General features: G+C 42.2%; 3 protein-coding genes across 6 annotated transcripts; 1 reads left to right on the forward strand and 2 right to left on the reverse strand.

Moving 5' to 3' along the window:
• Positions 1-5,555: 5,555 nt before the first annotated feature.
• On the reverse strand, positions 5,556-13,912 carry dglucy (D-glutamate cyclase). 4 transcript variants are annotated; one of them, XM_028396355.1, is made up of 15 exons: positions 13,822-13,912; positions 11,749-11,831; positions 10,623-10,776; positions 10,347-10,433; positions 9,927-10,074; positions 9,541-9,691; positions 9,322-9,444; positions 8,998-9,237; positions 8,779-8,896; positions 8,483-8,625; positions 8,296-8,395; positions 8,031-8,179; positions 7,287-7,406; positions 7,050-7,210; positions 5,556-6,909 (listed from the first exon to the last, which is right to left on the reverse strand). In XM_028396355.1, exons 2-15 carry the CDS (start codon positions 11,822-11,824, stop codon positions 6,748-6,750), a joined length of 1,932 nt encoding a protein of 643 aa, XP_028252156.1. In that variant the 5' UTR covers positions 11,825-11,831; positions 13,822-13,912; the 3' UTR covers positions 5,556-6,747. The 4 variants fall into 4 exon arrangements, with proteins under 4 accessions (XP_028252156.1, XP_028252155.1, XP_028252153.1 ...); XM_028396354.1 differs by having other exon boundaries at positions 10,605-10,776; XM_028396352.1 differs by lacking the exons at positions 11,749-11,831; positions 13,822-13,912 and adding an exon at positions 10,954-11,709 and having other exon boundaries at positions 10,605-10,776.
• Positions 13,913-15,666: 1,754 nt separating this feature from the next.
• On the forward strand, positions 15,667-17,321 carry LOC114427056 (histone H4). The gene is made up of 2 exons (XM_028394788.1): positions 15,667-15,788; positions 16,462-17,321. Exon 2 carries the CDS (start codon positions 16,597-16,599, stop codon positions 16,906-16,908), a length of 312 nt encoding a protein of 103 aa, XP_028250589.1. The 5' UTR covers positions 15,667-15,788; positions 16,462-16,596; the 3' UTR covers positions 16,909-17,321.
• Positions 17,322-21,082: 3,761 nt separating this feature from the next.
• On the reverse strand, positions 21,083-21,495 carry LOC114427053 (histone H2A). Its single transcript, XM_028394786.1, has one exon. The coding sequence runs from the start codon at positions 21,474-21,476 to the stop codon at positions 21,090-21,092; it is 387 nt and encodes a 128-aa protein (XP_028250587.1). The 5' UTR covers positions 21,477-21,495; the 3' UTR covers positions 21,083-21,089.
• Between the last annotated feature and the right edge of the window lie 234 nt (positions 21,496-21,729).

Consider the following 21,729-nt stretch of genomic DNA (forward strand, 5'->3'; position numbering starts at 1 on the left):
CTAGCTTCTCTTCATTGGCTCCCAGTGGGCTCAAGAATACAATCTTTATCATAGCTGCGCTGCCACAGACCTACGCTGCCGGAGGACACAAACGATCCACTGAGCGGTTCCCCCACCTCTTTTATGTCACTAACTGTGTCCTTCCTCATAGTTTTCCTCTCTCTCTCTTTCTCTCTCTCTCTTCCTCTCCATCTCTCTCTCTAGTATTAATAACTTTAACAACATATCAGCTAAAAAGCAAATACAATACAATACATAGTGGACATGTCATGTTTGTAAAATGTTCCATATAAATCAAATTGGATTAAATTCAATTGGAAGTAACTACCAAAATAAAGCCTTGTAGCACACATAACAGCTGCCCTTTAATCAATATAAGTGCACTTAAACATGAAAAGATGGTAGGACAAAAAGATTTAATAAGAATAGTGGGTCACAGTTAACAATCTTATTACGTACCTCTGTGGTTTCAGGTCAAATGTTCCCCTCTGGACTAAACAGATACTGTCCTGACTGGTCACTTTAGCCCACTGAGAGCTCCCACAACCAGCTGTGCAGTAGCACAATCTCACAAATGAACAAATGTTTTGCATAGTGCACGGTATGTGAATGACGTCACGTGGGGCTGTGCATTTGTAATGGAAGCAGGCTAAGGGCACAGCTGTATAAATCATTAACAGGAAACAGCATTCCCTTTGGAATGATATAGACAAAATAATAGTGGGAAAAACATCCACTGTGTCTGCAAACATGTCACTACACTGAGTGGTCGAGGCAGTTCTACTAGGTGCAACAGACAGATTTATCATGCATTATCTGTGAGAAGTAAATAAGGCGCCAAATATGTCTGCATACTGCTGTGAAAATGTCTTTTTTTTCCACCATCGCTCTCTTCTAATGCATTTCCAGAAACTTAGAATGAAGCCGGGAGCAACACGTGAGGAGGTGGAAACCCAGAAAAAAAACAGGTATAAATTGGACAATCCAGACAACACAGTGGGCGTTCAGGTACTGCTGCTGTTTTATTTGCTCTAAAATGTGACTCAGAGTCCTTCACCTGTGTGTTTAAGCTCATTTTGGGAGCTTCTAATTTATTCCATGGCAGAGTAGTTCATCATCTCAATGGTCATGTTCCCACTTGTGTGATTATATGAAAACTAGTTTTAGTTTCTACACTGGTTTACTGGCCATCTTGACAGTAGCATCTCTGTAGCATGGTCATTTTAAGAGGATCTGCTTCACTTTACTGTAGAAGTTGGGGAGTAGTAGCAGGATGAATGTGAGTCTGTGCTGTTTATTGGTTTTAGGGGATTAATAAATACAGTTGTCAGGTGAATTGGGAGCTGAAAATGAGAATGAGTGTGTGAAAGGAGAAGTGTTATTTGTGCGTTACTGTATTTGTTTTTGTAAGAGAATCCTTCCTCTAGAGGGGCTTGATAACTGTGTGTGCTGAAATAAAAAAAGGTTTTGTGTGTGTGTGTGTGGTGTGACTAAAACAAATTGTGTACTGTGAAATTCTTGTGCTGTGTGTGTGTGTGCTCGCGTGCATGCATGTGTGTGTTAATCTTGGCAGTATTAGCATCTCCTGGCTGCTGTTGTCATCCAGCAGGAAGTCACATTAATCTTGGGTCAGGTGGGGGTCAAAGGTCGCAGTTGAAAATGAGATGGAGGGAGATGAGAAGAAAAATGTGACACTACAGAAGCAGAGAGGACGTGTGTTTAAACTGGAGCTAGTTATGTGGTTTTCCATCACATATTGTTGCAGAGCAGGATGGAGAGTGTGTTGTGTGATGTGATGGAGCTGCAGTCTCCAGGTACTTCCAGTCCACAGTGAGCCTGAGTAAGAACATGTGAAGCCAGCGCTCTGGTTTCTGCCAGAGACTGATTAGTTACTGTTACTGCACCCACAGTCTGGAAATACCGTAAGCAGGCAAACGTATGAACTCTGGGAAGCCGACCTCAGTTGTTTACACGTCAGATTTTCCTGCCTCTCCCTGACTGTGGATCCATCTTTTCTGGGGCTAAATTACAAATGCCAGAAACCTACAGACATAAATGGAAGGCTGGCAGTGCTGTCCATTTAAAAGTTGTTTCATTTTGGGGACTCTTTGTGGTCAAAAACTGCTCCCCATGTAAAGTACAGAACTGTCGACCTGTCTCTCCATAATAAATGAATTCTGTGATTTTGGCCTGCTACAGACCTCTGTCTTCTATAGTGTTTCTGTCAGAGAATTTCTACAGTCTAGTCTAGAATATAGGGGGCGCTGATGGGATGTTCTGTGGAACTTCTGTGGAGAAAGTTGAATTAACAACAATTTGAGCAAGTTTCATCAAGTTTGCAACATAAGTGGTTAAAACAACCGATGCATTTTATATTTATTTAGATTTGTATAACATAGTGTGTGTGTATAACATATCACATACACTGAGCTTTTTGTCCAGACACAGGTGTAAATGATCATTTTAGCTGTTAAGCTCCACTCATAGATAATTATCTCACAGTGCTCCTCTATGTAAATTACACTGGCATTAATAAGTAGGGGTATGGTTGTCCTAAAATTAAAATGGCCCTGGCCTCAGTGTCCCCCTGTATGATGGAAGTCAAAATGTACAATTATGTGGGATGGATGCACAGTTCGAGAGCGGGGTGGGGGGGTGGGGGGGGGGGGGGGGTTGGGAGTTGAGCAGCAGCACCGCCATCCAACCTCTCCAGTGATGAAAGGAAGGCCCTGATTGCACTACAAAAGGACCGGGACATCACCATCCTATCAGCAGACAAAGGAAGATGCACAGTGGTGCTCAACACACAGGACTACCACTCCAAAGTGACAGATCTCCTCAGTGACACAGCCACATATGAGACACTGAAGAGGGACCCCACCGGAAACTACAAGAAGAAACTAGTCAGCTACCTACAAAAACTGGAGAAGGACCAAATCATCAACCGCAAGCTCTACTTTCGACTGTACCCTGGGGAAGCCACTCCACGCCTGTATGGACTCCCCAAGATACACAAGGAAGGAGTCCTCAGACCCATCGTCAGCAGCACAAACTCAGTCACATACAACGTGGCTAAGCACTTGGCTGAACTCCTGACACCACTGGTAGGTGACACACCACATCACATCCACAACTCACAGGACTTTGTGAACAAGGTGGAGAAGATCCAAATGGACCCAGATGACACCATGGTCTCATTTGATGTCACCTCCTTGTTCACTTGCATCCCTACATCAGAAGCCACAGAGATGGTAAGGACGTGCCTCACACAAGACAGCACACTCAAGGAGAGAACCAACCTAACGCCAGACCACATCTGTGACCTGCTGGACCTCTGCCTGACCACCACTTATTTCCAGTACAATGGGAACTTTTACAGACAGAAGCACGGCTGCGCGATGGGATCACCTGTGTCTCCTATTGTGGCCAACCTCTACATGGAAGAAGTGGAGAGAAGAGCCCTGAGTTCCTTTCCTGGAACCACCCCCACCCACTGGTTTAGATATGTGGATGACACCTGGGTCAAAATCAAGACCAACGAAGTGGAACGGTTCACAGAACACATCAACGCAGTGGATAACAACATCAAGTTCACTCGGGAGGACACCAAGGATAACTATCTGGCCTTCTTGGACTGCACAGTACATATTGAGGAGGACAGGAGCCTCAATGTGGAAGTGTACAGGAAACCCACACACACGGACCAGTACCTGTTGTTTGATTCACACCACCCACTGGAACACAAACTGGGAGTCATCAGGACCCTGCAGCACAGAGCACAAACTGTACCCACCAGCTCAGAGGGGAAGAAGAAGGAGCAACACCACATCAGGAAGGCCCTGCAAACTTGTGGCTACCCGAAGTGGGCACTCATCAAAGCCACAAAAACAAGACCCCCCAACAACAAGAAGAAGGACGACACCAGGCGGAGAAAGAACATCTCCATTCCATATGTGTCAGGAGTATCAGAGAAACTCCGCAGGATCTTCAACAACCATGACATCCCGGTCCATTTCAAACCGATGACAACACTGAGACAGAAACTGGTTCACCCGAAGGATAAGATTCCCAGGGAGAAACACAGCAATGTGATGTATGCAGTCCAGTGCAGTGAGGAATGCTCTGATCTGTACATTGGAGAAACTAAACAACCACTCCACAGAAGAATGGCTCAGCACAGGAGAGCCACCTCCTCAGGACAAGACTCAGCTGTTCACCTCCACCTCAAAGACAAAGGACACTCCTTCGAGGACAACAATTTTCACATTTTAGACAGGGAGGAAAGGTGGTATGAAAGAGGAGTCAAGGAAGCCATCTATGTTAAGCTGGAAAAACTTTCCCTTAACAGAGGTGGTGGCCTCAGACATCATCTTTCTACCACATACAATGCAGTGATTCCATCCATTCCCAGGAAGTTTGCACATACTCACAGCAAGAACAAAGGGCTGTCAATCAGTCCCCCTCCGGCAGTTTCATAGTCGTTAGCCAGTCGTTAGACACACCTGGCCCAGTCAGCCAGAACATCACAGGTAAGTATGGAAACATTTAGTGCTATTGTTTTTAAGTTTTTTAAGTTTTTACCCAGACCCACCCACTGAGGTCTGTAACCACATATAAACCATGTTTCCCCACCAAACAGTTAGAACTGATGAAGCTGCTTGGATGAGCAGCGAAACGTCTTCAAGAAAACTCTACAAGTCCAGACGCCTTGCTTCAATCTTCTCTAAGCAGCAGAATGGATCTGGGAATGAAGGTTGTCCTTCTCCTCTGAGTCCTGCATCGGGGGCAGCGGAGCTGCCGACCTGAGGGGAGCCATTCAACAGCTGGGAACAAGCGTCTGACTTCCACTCAGATCACTGTGTTCAGTGATCTGAGTGGAAGTCCAATGATTTTAGAGCAGACCTTGACTGGGCATATCCTGAGGACCTCCTCGAAAGTAAAAAAAAAAAAATTGTTCCCAGATATTTGCACGGCACGGTTATAGCACATAACTGTGGTTTCCATCCAAACACGCCTCAGTCTGCAGTTACCCTGAGATTAACACTATGCCAGTCAAGAAATGTCAACACCATCCTTCAGGCAAAGTGGAAATATCTGCACTTGTGTGCTAACCCCAAATAGATATGTCACGAATCATTCTTAAATGTAGAAACAGCAATAAAAAGCAGCTGTGAATGTCTATTAATACAAAGATTTTCTGTTGCACTAAGACAGACTGAGCTCCCTGTTGCTGCTGACGATGGGGAAGGACAGGTCCGATCAATTGTTGTCAGATGGGATTAATGCTTTGTGAAGCATGCCACTCTTTCTAAAGTGTGAAATCAGAGTTTTCATTTCAGAGGATCTCCCAAATAATGTGCTGGTAGCTGTTTATTTTCTCCCACTGCAGACACCAATACATGTATTATTAACACAGAAGTGCACTGGTAAATCCAAAGTCAAGGCATTATAACAGCAGTGAACAGCTAACACTAAGCACTTATTGGTACAATACAGCTATAATACAGCAATTTTATATATATATATATATATAATGAAAACAAACGTCACATTAGCAGCATCAATTTCTATTAAAATCACATTTTCTGTTAATCATTTTTCAATCATTTAACAATGAATGCCAGAATACATAAACACTGTTATTAAATGGGGTGGTATTGAAAATGAATCATAATGAGGGTGACAGCTGCTGCTCTTTAAGATTTGCTTTTTAGGAAAGGACAGAGTGCTGACCCAGCATTCTTCTGTTTCTTTCTCCTTACATTGAGAATTGTAGATTTTGTTTTCGCCCGTGTAGAAACATAGAGACATACAGTTACAGATATGTTAAGGCATTCTGATGTTAACATGGATTTCACAGACGAAGCAAAAAAAGCCTGCGGTCACTGATAACTAACAAAAAATAAAAACATGTGTCTGTGTCTGGGGTTGTGGCCGTCACAACAAACAAACAAATGTGTTCCCACTGATTTTGCATTCAAAGCCTGTAATCAGATTTACACAGCTGAGGGGTCAGAGTGACATATTGGTCTGAATTTTAAACTGCGATTTTTCTTGTTCCTCAGTCTGTAAGTTCATCACGTCCTCTTCATTGGTGTAGTGCTGTCCTCAATGCCTCTGGGTACAGCCTCCAGGGAAAATTGATTGTTGTTTTTATGCAGCCAACATTTTGTTCTTGAATTCACTTCCTTTTGATTGCATCATGCTTCTTAGTGTAGAATATGGAATAGAAATTCTTAAAAGAATTGATGCGGAGAATAATGTCTGAAAGCTTATACTAATGCCAAAATGATTAGAGAAAGTTAACTTGTTTTCTCCTACACTGCTCATCACTGCACCGCAAACTTGTCACTCATTCCACTTTGACAGGGATCCTACATGTTCAGGCTAAGAAACTAGAAGCAAAGGCAAGTCAAGCATGTAACTGTCTTTACACAAGAGAATTGAACATCTCTGTAGTAACCTCAAAACTTAACCTTTACACTTCCAGTCATCAAGATAGCATCAGAGCTCTGGTTTATTCATTACTGAGGCCAAAGGAGCCAGAAAGAAGAGAGAGGGGAGGGGGAACAGAGAGCTGCTTTTAGTTTGCGTTGTCCCTGGTAGTCAAGGAAGAGGGCTGCATCTATGATCCCACACACACTCCCCTCCTTTCATTCTGGCTCTTTTTTTCTTCTCTGAAAAAGTGTCTGCTGGTATTAAACTATGTGAATGTGTCTTAAAAAAAGGCAGAACAGGATGTGTTGATCAGGGTTTCAGCATGTTGGAGCCGTGGGTGACTTCCAGTAACCGTGTGATGATGTCAGAGTGTGTAGGGTGAAAGGTCAAGCCGTCCACCTCCATGGCCAAGTTAGCAGTTTTCCCACTTCGTATTCCAAACCTCACCAGAGTTGAAAGGCAGGACTCCTCCTGGAGTACAGAAGCACAGTGTTCGTCTAAATGGCATCGATGAACTGTTACAAATTAGCCTGAAGGAAATATCCTGCTGCGTAGCTGCTTAAACCAACTTGTTCTAAACTTCCTGAAATGCATGTGCATGTGTGTGTTACCTTATCCACAGATGGCAGATTAGCAGTCCAGTCCTGCAGCAGTTCTTGTGGGGTCACACGTTCCAGTCCCAGTCCACTTTTTAGGTAGCGCTGGTGTGATGGGCAGGTATGGAGCAGGAACAGCCCACAGGCCACAGCGTAGCCCCCCCAGTTGGACACCCCTGAGGCAGGAGAAGCAAAAGGTGGTATGATACCTATGTAATCTGTGTAGGTATGACAGAGAGGGAGCATCCATACCAGCAGTGATGGCAAAGTCAGCAGGGACATCACAGGCTATGAGATCCCCCTTGGGCATCAGCTTCTTCACCTTCTCCTTCAGTTTACCCATCCCCAACTCATTACCACCATCCCCGATTCCTTTGGAAACACAAAGCGGAAACATAACAACACACAGGTTACGTCACTTACGTCGCTTTCCATACATCCAGTACTGAATTCTGCTGTGTCGGTCAAAGCAGAGATAAGGACCACTGCTTCAGGGGACATTACTTCATGCCATTTATCAGAATTCCTTTTGGCTTCCTGCCACTTCTTTTCACATCCAGCAACATCTTCCATTATGATAACAATCTGGCTGTAGCCTAACATTGATTTTTTTTTCACCATAGAAATGCTATTTCTACAGTGAAACAGTACTGTTAGAATGGTGAGCTGTGACAGGACGTCCACTGAGACATTGCATATGCTGATGTGTGTGAAAGACAACGTTCTGCAAAACTGATCATTAGAGCCACTTTAAGTTGAACTACTGGTAACTGTGCATTTAATGAACAATAATAATTCATTATTATATTGATTTTGTCAACCTGATGAATGAATATTAAGTTCAACATGCCTAAATTTGAATGGTTCTGCTGATGCAGATGATGCAGTGAACTTAGTGTTGGCGAGAAATTCGTATTTTTCCATTCTTGACATCTTTTTGTTTACACGACAGACAGGCATTATTAAATCTATATAAACATGTATATGAATACATACCTGTAGTAGTTATTCCAGGTATATTCTTGGCAGCAATAAACAGGTCGTCTATAGGATCCACCAGATGTTTGATGTTTATTGCTCTCATGTTGTAATAATTTCCATCTCCAGCTCGTCCACTGCGCTCTATCGCCACCAGATGGTCATACCTGATACAAAGCATCAAAGGCAAATTCCTTTCACACTTCTGAAGCTAAAAATCATCCATCACCACATACATCAATACGGTCAATACATTTAACCCCTGCATTACATATCAGCTGACCTTGGCTTGCTAGGGTCTCCATGGTGACACAGGAAGTCAAGTGCAGAGTCTGGGCCACTGTCTTCAAAAGTGACCACTGGGATTGCAGTTTTCAGCACTCCTATGGATTAAATTAGATTAAATGTGATTTAATTTAATTCTGTGGCTGCCTCCTTTTAGTGTTCATAGATTTAAATCTCCCTCCCACCTGTCCTCACTGCTTCATCGATGATGGCGCGGTTCATCTCCAGGGCTCTCTTGTCCGTCAACAATGTCACCTGTTTCCCAAGAGACAGCAGTATGGTTGCCATGGCAATGGCTCCTGGCGGGCCATCTGTCTCGTCAGGAGGGCTAACGAATAACAAATAATAACATGGAGAGACATTCGAGGAATCAAGAACATTGATCAGCTTCACCAACCACCAGCTTTGATCTATGGTCTCCAGTTCTGAGGTTGCAGTAACCATGAGCAAAGAGCTAGCAGAATAAATTAGTTTAGGATACCTGTGCATGTAATGTGTAGGGAAGCCAGTTGTTATGGCAACAGAGGAGGAGTGGGAGAGTGCCAGACATGAGCGCAGAAGTTCATCCTGAACAAATAAAGCCTTGATCCCTCGCTCACCTGATGACAGAAAGTGACGAACTGACATCCTCCGGCAAAACTGACTCTGATCTTAAATGAACACGAACACTCAGTGACACACCAACGGAAGTATATTTTACCTGGGTCATCTCCAATAATCATCTCTAACAATCTGATCCTTTCCACTGCTGCCTGAGATACTAGGCTGTAAAATGGGGGATTGTGGGATATTTGGAAGCAAAGGGGGACCAGCTCAGGATTAGGTTTGTTGTATGGAGAGTCCAAACTGTCCAAAAAGCGAGTCATGGAGACAGAAGAAGAGTCAGGGACGTCGGTGAGAAACATACAGCCTGGTGAGTGACTGAACGCCAAGGAGGGCTCTGAAAGATACAGTCTGATGTCAGCCCGCAATCAAACTGTTATATCGTTGTAACAGTAACAAAGCAGCCAATCATATTGCTCACTGCTGCTGTGTATTGCCTCTATAGCAGTCACTCCACAGGCCCAGAAGACTGTGACATCACCAGGCTGCAGCTCTACCTGCTCCCCATAGTCTGGTTTGGACAGGTCCTGTATGCCTAAAAGAGCTACACACACACACACACACACAGAAAGCACAAACACACACTCATGAACCATCTGCCAGTTGTTATCCTGTGTGTATCCTGGACGCACATGTGCACCTGGGTCTCCAATATGTACAGGGGCTCCATGTGCCAGTGGGTTGAGATGTGTAACCTCCACAGCTGCATTTAGCATATCAACTGGAACAGGACGCATAGTGACCACCAGGGGGCAGCTGAACGCTGCTGCAGGAACACAGGACACGGCAGTCTGGACACACACAAAAACAGTGTGAACAAAAGTGAAAAAACAAACAAACAAACTCATATACCAGATTGTGCTGTTCAAGAGTGCACTGACTGTTTGCACAATGTCCTCACAAAGCAAAGCAAACAGAACAAAACAGAACAGAAGTCAACGCTGGATACATACAGCACTCAATATATCTCAACCATTTCCTTAAAAACACACATTATACAACACATTATATAACATCTATACATACTCTATACATGCTGATATTTCTGCCTTGCTCCACGTTCCTGACTGGAATGCCAGCTTTTTTCAGCACGCCTTCAAAGCCAAAACTGCAGCCCAGATAGAAACAAACCATGTCTGACCAGAAGTCGTGATGCAGGGCCTGTTGTTCTGTTCTATGAACACAAACAAACAAACAATGAAATAAAGAACATCCACCCTGCTGAATACATTTTTATAATAAAGACTTTAGTATTTCAATGTTACCTACTGTATATATAAAATCATCAAAACCTACAGCTGTAGCAGTTGTCATGACAATGCGCAGCTGCTCATGTGTGTAGTAACAAGGTCTTTTTCCACTGACTAATGGAGATTGAGCTCTCCGCATGATGTCGCCTGTCTGACTCTTCAAACTTTTGTCACTGTTGTGTCTCTGTTTAAATACCTTTGTTGACTTCCATATTCCTCCAGACTGGAGACTGTTTTCACCAGGCGACCTTCCTCATACACACAATACTGAGAAATATCTGTCCTACAGACACAGAAAACACACAAACATGTGTTTCATGTTGAAGGAAAATGTAAATGTTAACACAGCTTCTACAACATATTTTAGACACTATATGTCTCATCGTTTCATTCATTCCAACAGATTCACCTTTGTGCTTCATGAATTATTTGCTAAGTGAGACACTAAGCCTGCCTTGTGTGTGTGTGCAACCTTATGTCAGCATTTCTAGCCAGAGGTGGACAGGATGTCTCTCCTGATTGGCTGCGGTAAAGGAGCGGCAAAGGGGCGGGGTTACTGTGACAGAAGGCTTCAAAGTCATTGGCTAGATGTTTTGGCAGGATGACGACATTAGCCTGCTGGTACCCTAACAAAAAAACGAAAAAAGAAGGAATATAATCTGCAGGTCATGTACAGAAAACATTATATATAGACATATATTATAAACAACATTTGTAAGTATTTTTACAAAAGACTTTGATCGTCACAATCAAGGTGCATCAGGAGCAGTTTCAGTGTCACAGTCAGTGCTGCAGGCTCTTACCCTTAGCTAGGCCAGTTGTGGTTCTTATTCTGGGATCTTTCTGCCGGATTAACAGCCTCAGTTCAGCAGGACTCAGACTTTTTAAATGGCCTGACTGCTGCATCTCAGAGCACACACGGTAAACCACCCAACGACTCGATGCAGAGCTGTACAAGGCTCTGGTCTGCTATTATCTGTTTTACTATGGTTAATGTTTGAGTGAATGGGGTTAGATGTGGTTACTCTTTGGGCCGCTTGTTGTGTTTCTTGCTTCTGTCACTTTTGTGGACGGTGCTATTTCTACTGTAGTCTACTGTTTTCTCTTTTTACAGATGATCTGTTTTTCTATCATCAGCAGCTCTCTGGTATTCACAATAACTTCTGGCTGTATATATAATCTATAGAAAAGATGGATTCAAACGAAGGCTAGACACTCCCTGACCTTTTAAACATGAACAAACCATACATTACTTACAACAAGAAGTCAACCGAATGGAAACGAGTGAAAAACAGATACAAAAAAGTTAAAGTGGGAAAAAGATGAAGTTATACCAGCAGCACTCTGCTGCCACTCTGTGGCTGTGTGACAGTAGTGCACTCTGAATGAACTGCTGAACTGACATCACAGTGGGGCACTGTTAATCTGTGGATAGTAGCTTTTATGTTTTTCACAATCCGACTTGAAAACAGTCATTTTACTTGCAACATGCCGTACATGGGATTTACAAAGTGATCTCCAGAGTGCCTTCTTTACTCTGCCTGACCATAACACTGCTGCAGTGAGGTAGATGTACAGTATGTGAGTGTTTGCCTCACCTTTGTCCACCGCAGAGTTACAGATAGTCTTGAAGTTTCTGAGGGGATGTCTGGCAGCTCTCACAGCAGAAAGCATGCTTCACCTAAACACAAACACACACAAATGAAGGAACCACTTGAACACCATGTATACTGTACTCCAGACCACTTGAGTAAGCTTCCATTCACCTACTATACTGTAAGAGAGGTTGAGTCTTAATTTTGAATCAAATTTTACAAAAAAATAAAGGTGTTTTGTTTATATAGAAATGTCAACTTTCACATGTGAATCCACAATGTTCAAATCTATGCACGTACATTGCACTGGAAATAAACCTTTGTTTCATATGTACACACAGAAAATGTTTGTGGACAGTAAGTTGACCTCAGATTAATCATGAGATTTGCTTTTATCACTTAAAACTCATGATGTTTCTTTCAGCCCTCTCTGATGTGAGCACTCCAGGTTCATAGCAGTTAAAAACTGTGTTATCAAGTCTTATCATTGTTATCTTCTTTTAGAATATGTTTATGAAACAAAATAAAGAATGCATGTGCGTTTGCTTTAAAAAAGCAACTGAGCGTTCAATACAAGACAGCATGTTTAAAGGTGAATGGTAGAAGACAGCAGAGTAAACTGCGAGATGCTGTAACTTGATTTGCATGCGTCAGGCTCTAAAACTACCATTGAATCTGCAGCCACTGAGTCTCTGTTAATAACTATTAAAATGGCCCTGAAAACAGTTTTAATGTGTGTTTATGTGGGGCTACAACTCATCCAGTCACTGTGCACTTTGCAGCAGGAGTTACCAAAATACCAGCAGATGTCGCTGTGGAGCAGTAGACGCCGTAATAATGTAGTGGGACAAAGAATATATTTTAGTGTTTATAGCTATCATACGAAGATTTTGGTGTTTTGTTTTTATATAACAACTGTTATATATTGTTACGTATCCTGTTGATTCTCAGTATTTGATACGAGACTTCCTCTAGCCGTCTGTGCCGTAGATGTTGCACAAACGTGATTTTCCCCACGCTGACTGAGCAGCCAATAAAAAGCTGTTAAAAATAATATACGTCAAGACGTTTAAACGTTACACCTGCGACGCAGTGCGGATAGGTACAGTCAATTTTTAGTTATGTCATCGCTAGCATGGCAATGTAATAAATTAGGGGGAGAACTTAATAAAAGTTTATTTCAGTGCCATAATATTCGATTAAAAAAATTAGATTTAGCGCTTTTACTACATTAGCCGAGGAGTTTAACTTCATTTAATTTGGAAAGTACAAAAAAAGTTGCTTTAATTTGTCAAAAGTCAAAGTCAAAGTCAGCTTTATTGTCAAATCTGCTACATGTGCAGGACATACAGAGAATTACGTTACTCTTCACTCCGCAACATATAACATATTACTAAAAACTTAAGGTAAATATAAAGTGTAAAAATTGTGAGTAGCTACATCAAGAAATATGGGCTAACTGTGAGTTTAGCTAAAGCGTCACTTTGTATGTTTCAGCAATGAAAGCATGACGAGTCTCGTTTGCTTTACTGCAGTGTTTTTAAAACCTAAAAGTTCTTCCCTCTAAAATGTTTTTTGGGAGGGTTTATTCCGATCGTTGAATATAATTATCTTGTCAGTTTTTTTTTGCTCTGACACTTCTCTATGACAGGTTAATATGCAGAGCAAATGTCTTTATTGAAGAATAAACTGACTTGTGTGCAGCCCTGTTAGTGTGTGTATGTTTGAGTTGTGTGTTTCTGTTTGGCCACAGGAGCCAGCAGTTCTGTTTCATTGTGCCAGATGTTGGTCGTGTAATGTTAAGTGGTGAAGAGAACAGCCACTTAAAATTATGCAACAAATCCAAATTAATTGTCCACAAAATGTCATTCATGTTCATAAAGTTAAATGCTGATGCAGACTTTGGTTATATGGCATGTTGTGCATGTGTAGCAGGTCATATTATGCTGCTATATCCACGAATACTGTGTGATTAGCAAAACTACCGAAGATAAAGCCACTGCGCAGTCTGTGTGCGATAGCTAGAAAAATGCCATCAAATTATACGTCGCTAACATTTGTTTCTGACTTCCATACCTTTCAATAAGCCACTTCAGTGTCTTTTATGAGAGTTAACAGTCTATAGATTCGCTGCTTCTCCTGGTGACTCAGGAAATGTTTACAAAATGCCGGAAGTGCCACACTTCCAGTCGGCCTTCACAATAAAAGCCTCACGCTACTCAAACCTGTCCGTCTGATTAGAACAGTGCCGGGGGTTACATGTACAAACATATTATTTTTACAATGAATATTATACAAAAATACAGTACAGAGCACATAAACGGAAAGTCTTTATAGCTTTTAAATTATGAGATTTTTCTATAGTTCTGATGGCCTCATTCCTAAATGCAACAAAAAAAAGTTTTGGATTTGTGTAACGACATTTGTGAATATACCATTTAGATAACAAAATAATAAGATTAATAAGGTAATATTGATTAGTCTTTGTAAGTGAAAGGGTAATGAAGCCAAACAGTACATTCTCCAAACAAAGGGAAAAATCTGGATCGATAGAAAATGAAATCAAATTACAGACATCTGTCCAGAAGCTGGTAGAAGAAGCAAAGACCAAAACAAATGGAAGACAAATTCAGAGGAACCCAAACAAAAAGAGCAGCTGGTATCAGTAATATTTTTAAAACGTTGTGCAAAAAAAGACTTTAGAGGGGTAAATTGTATGTATTATTTTGAAAGACACTTCTCATAACTTATTAAGTTATTCCAGTAAGAAGCCACATATGGAATAGAAACATACATATTGTGCTTCTAAATAACATAAGAATACCAGCAGGGATTGCATTTATAACAACATTACATTCCCTAAAAATTAAGACATTATATTTTAAAGTAAATTCTTCATATGTAAAAAGTGAAGCGTTGGAGTTAAATAACTGATGGACTGTATGTTGTGATTAAACCAGAAAGGGTAAAATAAAGATTTGTTCCTGTGTAAGATGTCTTTATTATTCCATATGTAATATCTATGAGGAGAAAAGTTGTGTTTATAAATCAATGAGCAGGAAAGAAGCATCTGTTTATGAAAATACGATAATTAACCCGTCTGTCTGATGTTTGAGGGTTTTTAATTTAACACACGTCTGTAACAAAGTTACAAAGTGAATTTTTTAAACTTTGGAGGAACCATGTTACAGTAATTTATAATGAATGAAACTGCATTTAAACGACTCCAGGTTGTGGCTCCTGCAGCTGTGGCAGCTAGTTATTATTGTCTACATTAATTACAGAGCTGTAGATACTGTGTACTGATATATCTATGTATCAGTTGGACAGACCTTCAAGCCTATTACTATGTACCTGATCACATGTAGAACGTAGGTTGATTCTGTGGACTTTAGACCAGACATGCTTTTATTGTTTGAACACATTTAGTGTATGAGTCACAGCGCATGTGCACCATACACAAAATGAAAATTAAGATCTTCAGCTGATTGTTTTCATTATTGAATAGTTTATTCAACAATAGCTTGTTCAAGTCGCATCTGTTACTCTGTCAAACAGCATAGAGTTCTCAGATATGTATGTGAATTAATGGCATCTGTGCAATAAGGTTTATGACGTACCATCCCTTGTTGTTTTAATTCCTGTAACAATACTTATGAGCAGGTTAAAGGTGTAGTGAAGTGACTCTCAGGGGGCATGCACACACACACTGTGTGTGTTCGGTCTTAGTCCGTCATGTGCCCGTCTCATGCTCTGATGTTATTGACTTTGAGGCTGTAGAATGGTACCTCACTTAGGACATGATGACACAACATGCTCTGATTGAGACAGAGGGCATTGTTTAATTTCATTGAAAAAAGAAGGAATTTACATTAAATTTACATTACAGTGAAGTGATGTAAGATTTATTGTTGTGTTTCAGTCCGTTGTTGGCCAGGCAGCCACAACAGGATCCAGACCTCCTGTCTCCAAACCTGAGACCAACACCATGTGGACCAGTGAGATGCTCAGCCCTGTATCCCAGCACACTGCAAAGCTAAAATGTAAATTACACTTCCAGAAGAGTCTTCACAGAACGTTTTAAAAGTCTTTGTCTTCTTCACCTCTTCCATCTTGCAGATAAAGTCCTGGTCAGAGCTGTCCCGCCTGCTGAAGCTCTATTTCTGCTTCACAGCGTCTCTGATGGCACTGCTCATTTAGGCTCATGCTTTGTGGCAAAAAGAGTTTCTACTTGTCTTTAACTGCAACACAATAGTTACACTGTTGGCCTTTTCTTTTTTTTTGTTTGTTTAGCCAGTCGGTATTAAACAGTAGTCAGAACAACAATCTAAAGGGAACACAGTTTCACTTACGAAAGAGATTAGAGTCACTGTAAAAACTGCATTTAAGATGTTCTTTTTACAGATCTCAAACATTTTCATGACTCGTCCCCTCTTTTTTTATGCATTAGGGTAAGGTACACCTACAACACTTAGTGTGAGGGAACTGTACTAACCCATTCCGAAGTGGATTATATTTATACAATTGCAAATTGTGTGTTACAAAAGTGCAAACTGAGTGTAAAGCATTGTTTTTGCTTTTAGTTTTGCAAACTCAGTGAGTGATTTTGCTATAACTATTAATAGTTTTAGAAATTGTGCTATAAGAATCATTGTTAGTGTTTAAGCAATCAGAAAAAAACTGTAATCCACTCAAATACTTTCTACTATTGTCCAGATGGTGGCGTTGAGTCGTGGAAGACATCACAGTGGAAAACTCCGCCTCTGTCTCCCATCACGTCCTCAGTAACAAAGTAAATTCCAGTGAGTGCGCGTCTTTCCTCACTGTCGAGAAAACAATTCAACAACAAACATGAGTGGACGTGGTAAAGGAGGAAAGGGACTCGGTAAGGGAGGCGCCAAGCGTCACCGTAAAGTCCTCCGTGATAACATCCAGGGAATCACCAAGCCCGCTATCCGCCGCCTGGCTCGCCGTGGCGGAGTGAAGCGTATCTCTGGTCTGATCTACGAGGAGACCCGCGGTGTGTTGAAGGTCTTCCTGGAGAACGTGATCCGTGACGCCGTCACCTACACCGAGCACGCCAAGAGGAAGACTGTGACCGCCATGGATGTGGTGTATGCTCTGAAGAGGCAGGGACGCACTCTGTACGGCTTCGGCGGTTAAACTGTGACAGATCCAACAAAACGAAACAAAGGTCCTTTTAAGGACCACACACTCTGTCAATGAAGAGCTGAATTCTACAATATGTATTGTGTGTATATATTAATATTTATTTATACCCCCGACTAACGCTTCTGTCGTTATCTCTGCCTTTATTACACGTGTGTGTAATATTTATGTGATGATAAACTAGTGAGGTGCAAATGAAGCGTTATTGGACGTTATTGTCAGTATTGGTGTCGAGTATGTGTTAATTCAAAGCTTCTCCGTGACATAGTGGTCTTAATTTGTGATGAGTGTAGTTTATATTGATTGGTTGGTCAGTTGATTATGCATTTGCATTATATATAACTATGATATGCTCAAAAATATCCTGTGGGAAGGACGGGGGTGATATGAGTTACAATATTCAGGGTGTGAATGAGGATGTCAGTGTTGCACACACACCTTCTCTCTATCAGAGCGGTGTACGTCCCAGGTGTACTGAACACGTTCCGGGAATTGGAGTCTCCATCCCGATCTGGCCGGGCAAATCTGGAGCAGGTTGGGGAGAGCGCAGGTGGCCGAGGATGCTTCTATATGCGTTTCCTCCAGTCACACTTATCCCTCAGTTTCTGGACACAGTGAGAGTGGAGCAGCTGTCGGCTATTTTAGTGGCGCCAGTGCGCACGAATGCGTCGTGGTTTCCATGCCTACAGCAGATGTTGTCAGGCAACCCGTGGGAACTGCCGTGGAGCTCCTGATCGCCTGATCAGGAGCTATCCCATAATAGGCCAGCGGCTGTGGGTCTGGCCGCTGAACGGGAGCGCCTAGAGAGACTGGGTCTCTCCCGCGAAGTTGTGGGAACTATCCAGGGTGCTAGAGCTGAGTCTACCAGAGCCTCTTACTCTGCTAAATGGTCTGCTTTCCAGCAGTGGTGCATTGACAGGAGTGTGGATCCCACCAGCTGCCCCCTGCCTCTTGTGTTGTCTTTTCTCCTCTGCTTTTTAATTAAAGCCTACGCGGCTGCGGTGTCTGCCTGTCCTGACGGTTTTGGTGACAGAACAGTTTTTAGCCATCCTTTAACAAAGCGTTTTTTGAAGGGAGTGCGGAGACACAGGCCTGTGTCCCGCTCCTTTGCTCCTCAGACTTTTATACCTAAGAGCATCACTAGCTCTTTCAGATCCAGGGTGATAACGTTGGATGGTTTTTCCCCTCCTCCTCACAGTTCTGATGAGGAGAGGACATCTCATCTTCTCTGTCCAGCACAGAAGCCACGAGTAAATACAAGTGATGTGCTGAACGTAAACAAGAGAAACTTACACAGAAATATCGATCTCATCACGGTACTATCGAGTAAATACTGATCCCAACTTTGGTATCGATACTATTGATACTTAGATCGATTCACCCACCCATCTACTCTTTGCCTTTCTGCCTCTAAAGGCAAAAGCACCAAGACTGCATTGGGGGGGGGGGGGGGGTGTTAACACCAATGCATATGTTAGTAAAACAACAGAGGCTGTTGGTAAACAGTATGATGTTTTATCATTAGTTCAAAACTGTACAATGTAACTCGGTAGGTTGTTGCTAGCAAGAACCACACACAGGGGGACAATGTCATGCAGGAAGTGGAGAGGTGCACAAAAATACACTGGAGCAGAACATGGCAAGGTTTGTCGTATTAATTAATTATTCATTTTTATGACTATGAATAATAAAAAATGAACAGAACCCTCTTTAATATTTCAGCTAATATGGGAATTTCGGCTGAGCCTGCTCCCAAGCGGCTTCTCTGATTTGTATTTATTTATTTATTTATTTTGCTTATTTTTTGTGCAAAGTGAGAGTAATTAATTACTAGTATACAAACCATACATGGTATCAATTATTTATTTCTATGACTTATTATACTCAACAGTGCTACAAAACATACATCTTAAAGTACAAAAACAATAATCAAGTCAGTTTCAATCCAATATCTGATAGTGTCCTATATTACCAACATTTCCCTCATAAAATAACATGTACACATGCTGTAGGTGGCTGTAATACTCCTTGCATTTGAATATAAATATTGAATTATATTATATTATTGAATATATATGACTCTTTGTAGCTGTATAAGCTTTTCTTAACTTTTATTTACTTTCCCCGAAACACTTTCACTATCCTGTATTTGTCTGCCACTCATACTCTGCTTGATGATAGATGTCCATGAGAGTTGTGTTCTCCATATTAACAATTATCTAAAGTCTTCATAAGAGTGGTGTCCAGATTTCACACATTTGCCGACAGCTACTTTTTGGGTCAGGGTAAAGTTACCGCGCCATTACGCACAGCTCTCTGTTACTGTAGAGCAGGGGTTCTCAAATTTTGATAGCTGAGGGCCGCCAATGAAAAGAAAGAAAAAAGAAAAAAAATACACGTGTATTAAATTTAATGACACAGTTGCATCTCTTCAGTTTACATTTGTTGGTCTGTATCCAGTAATGTGCAACAAACACATATGGGGAAACATTGTTATGCACAAAAAATCCCCGGGGATTAGAGCTGGGCGGTATGACCAAAATTCTAGATCACAGTATTTTTATATTATTATAACGTTATATATTTCCAGTATTTGACAGTATTTTCTCTCATCATGCATGACGTGTTAACTGCATTGATTGTGAGAAGAATTACTGCAGAGTGGTTACCCTGTTCCAGGTCATGAGAATTGTACAAAAAAAAAAAAAATCCACATTAGTATTACATGTAATACAACAGGGCTGTGGGTTATTATTTATTATCCAGTAGTATCGTGATTACGTGAGGGTTTTTCCACAATTACGATTAAAGAACGCTCATTTTTTTGTTTTAAAAATAATTATAAATAATTGGGGAGGGGGGGGGGGGTAGTTAAATTATACTCAGCTTCACTCGTGGCTTCGAGTGAACGCAGACCAGATGAAGGAGGCGGAGTGACGTGACAGAAGCCTGTTAAATACTCCACGAGGACAGAGAAATCTGTTCGTGTTCCTGAGGTGGCAGAAATAAGAGCAAGATCCGTTTGGACCGGACTTTTCATACTTCATGACAAACGAGTGTGCAGAACTGCTCATACGGAGCGCACGCAGTGCCACACACACATACAGGTTTTGCCGCTATTTCGCTGCTAATCGTCGGCAGAAGCAGCAGTTCAGGTGAACATGTATGAAGCGGAGATATTTGAGGAAACGGGCAAAGTCGTGAAATACCAAAAGTAGCAATATCGTCCTGCTCCTGTCAAACATGTTTGTTCACCTCTTTTAACCGCTGCTTCTGCTGCTGTTTAGCGTCTCCAAAAGTCTCCAAAACCTGTTTGTGTGTGCACGATGTGCGCTAAGAGCCGTGTGAAGAGTTTTACACACGTTCCTGCTTCAGAACGTCCCCTGTCCATTCTCACCGACAACTCCACTAATACCTGTGCTCTGATCCCTGCGTGAGCAGCGGTGCAACAATTAAAAACGTCCCCGTGAAACAATTTACTACCGCGCTGAGTTCCGGACATTTTAGGTCATTTAAAATTCACATCATAACACAAATTCACATAATTCATTGCGGGCCGCCAACATTTTTTCTGCGGGCCGCCATTGAGAACCTATGCTGTAGAGACTTTGTTGATATCCCTGTTGTCTGATGCTGCAAGGAAGGTACAGCGATTACATGACATTAGAAAAGCAGCCATGACCTATCACCACTGTATGTAACAGGATTTAACAACAGCTGCGATGAGTACGCGTCTGAAGTGTGGAACCGAAGTAGAGCTATTATTTAACCAACAATAAACTGTTTATAAAACAGTCTTCTGCTTCATTTTAAAGTGATCCCCCCTGTTTAAATTATAATTAGCTGAGATACTAAGAGAACAGTGATGGACTTTATTCAAACAGGTCAGCGAGAGAAGCAGCTCCGATAGAAGTCCGTCTGCAGCGTCAGCATGTGTAGATTATACATAAATATTTCACAATAGCCTGTCATCTTGGTCTTATATCTTATGTATTGTAAACACTAAAAAAATATCTAAATTTCTGAAATTAAAAAGGCAGAAATGTGATTATGCTTTATATGGATTTATTAAGCATTAGGAGCAACTGAAAATGTAAAAATCCAGGACATCAGCTCTTTACGTGAGAGTGTGTGGCTCTTAAAAGAGCCTTTGTGGGGTCAAGGGGTCTCCGTGTTTACTTGGCTTTGACGGGCTTCTCGGTCTTCTTGGGCAGCAGCACGGCCTGGATGTTGGGCAGCACGCCGCCCTGAGCGATGGTCACTCCGCCCAGCAGCTTGTTGAGCTCCTCGTCGTTGCGCACAGCCAGCTGCAGGTGACGGGGGATGATACGGGTCTTCTTGTTGTCGCGGGCAGCGTTTCCAGCCAGCTCCAGGATCTCAGCGGTCAGGTACTCCAGCACAGCCGCCAGGTAGACGGGAGCGCCGGCACCCACACGCTCTCCATAGTTACCTTTACGCAGCAGCCTGTGGACACGACCCACGGGGAACTGCAGCCCAGCACGGGAGGAGCGGGTCTTGGCCTTAGCTCTGGCTTTGCCACCGGTCTTTCCACGTCCACTCATTTTCAGATTGTGTTTTCTGGTGTCTTAACTCAGAGAAACTGTGTCTGAGGAAGCTGAGAGTCTTCTTTATATACAAGAGCGCGGGGCCCTTCCTCACAGACCAACCAGAGGACTGGTTTCAGCGGAGCAGCAGCAGGGGGGCCGCTCTTTATTTCAGCGGCCGTTTTGAACGTTGGTTACGTATTGTAACCCCAGATTCTATGAGTATAGGCGCAGCCCTTTAAGGCTATCGCTAGTGGGTTTCATCCCTTCG

Source organism: Parambassis ranga, chromosome 22 (genome assembly GCF_900634625.1).
Source record: "Parambassis ranga chromosome 22, fParRan2.1, whole genome shotgun sequence".
NCBI classification, from domain to species: Eukaryota; Metazoa; Chordata; class Actinopteri; family Ambassidae; genus Parambassis; species Parambassis ranga.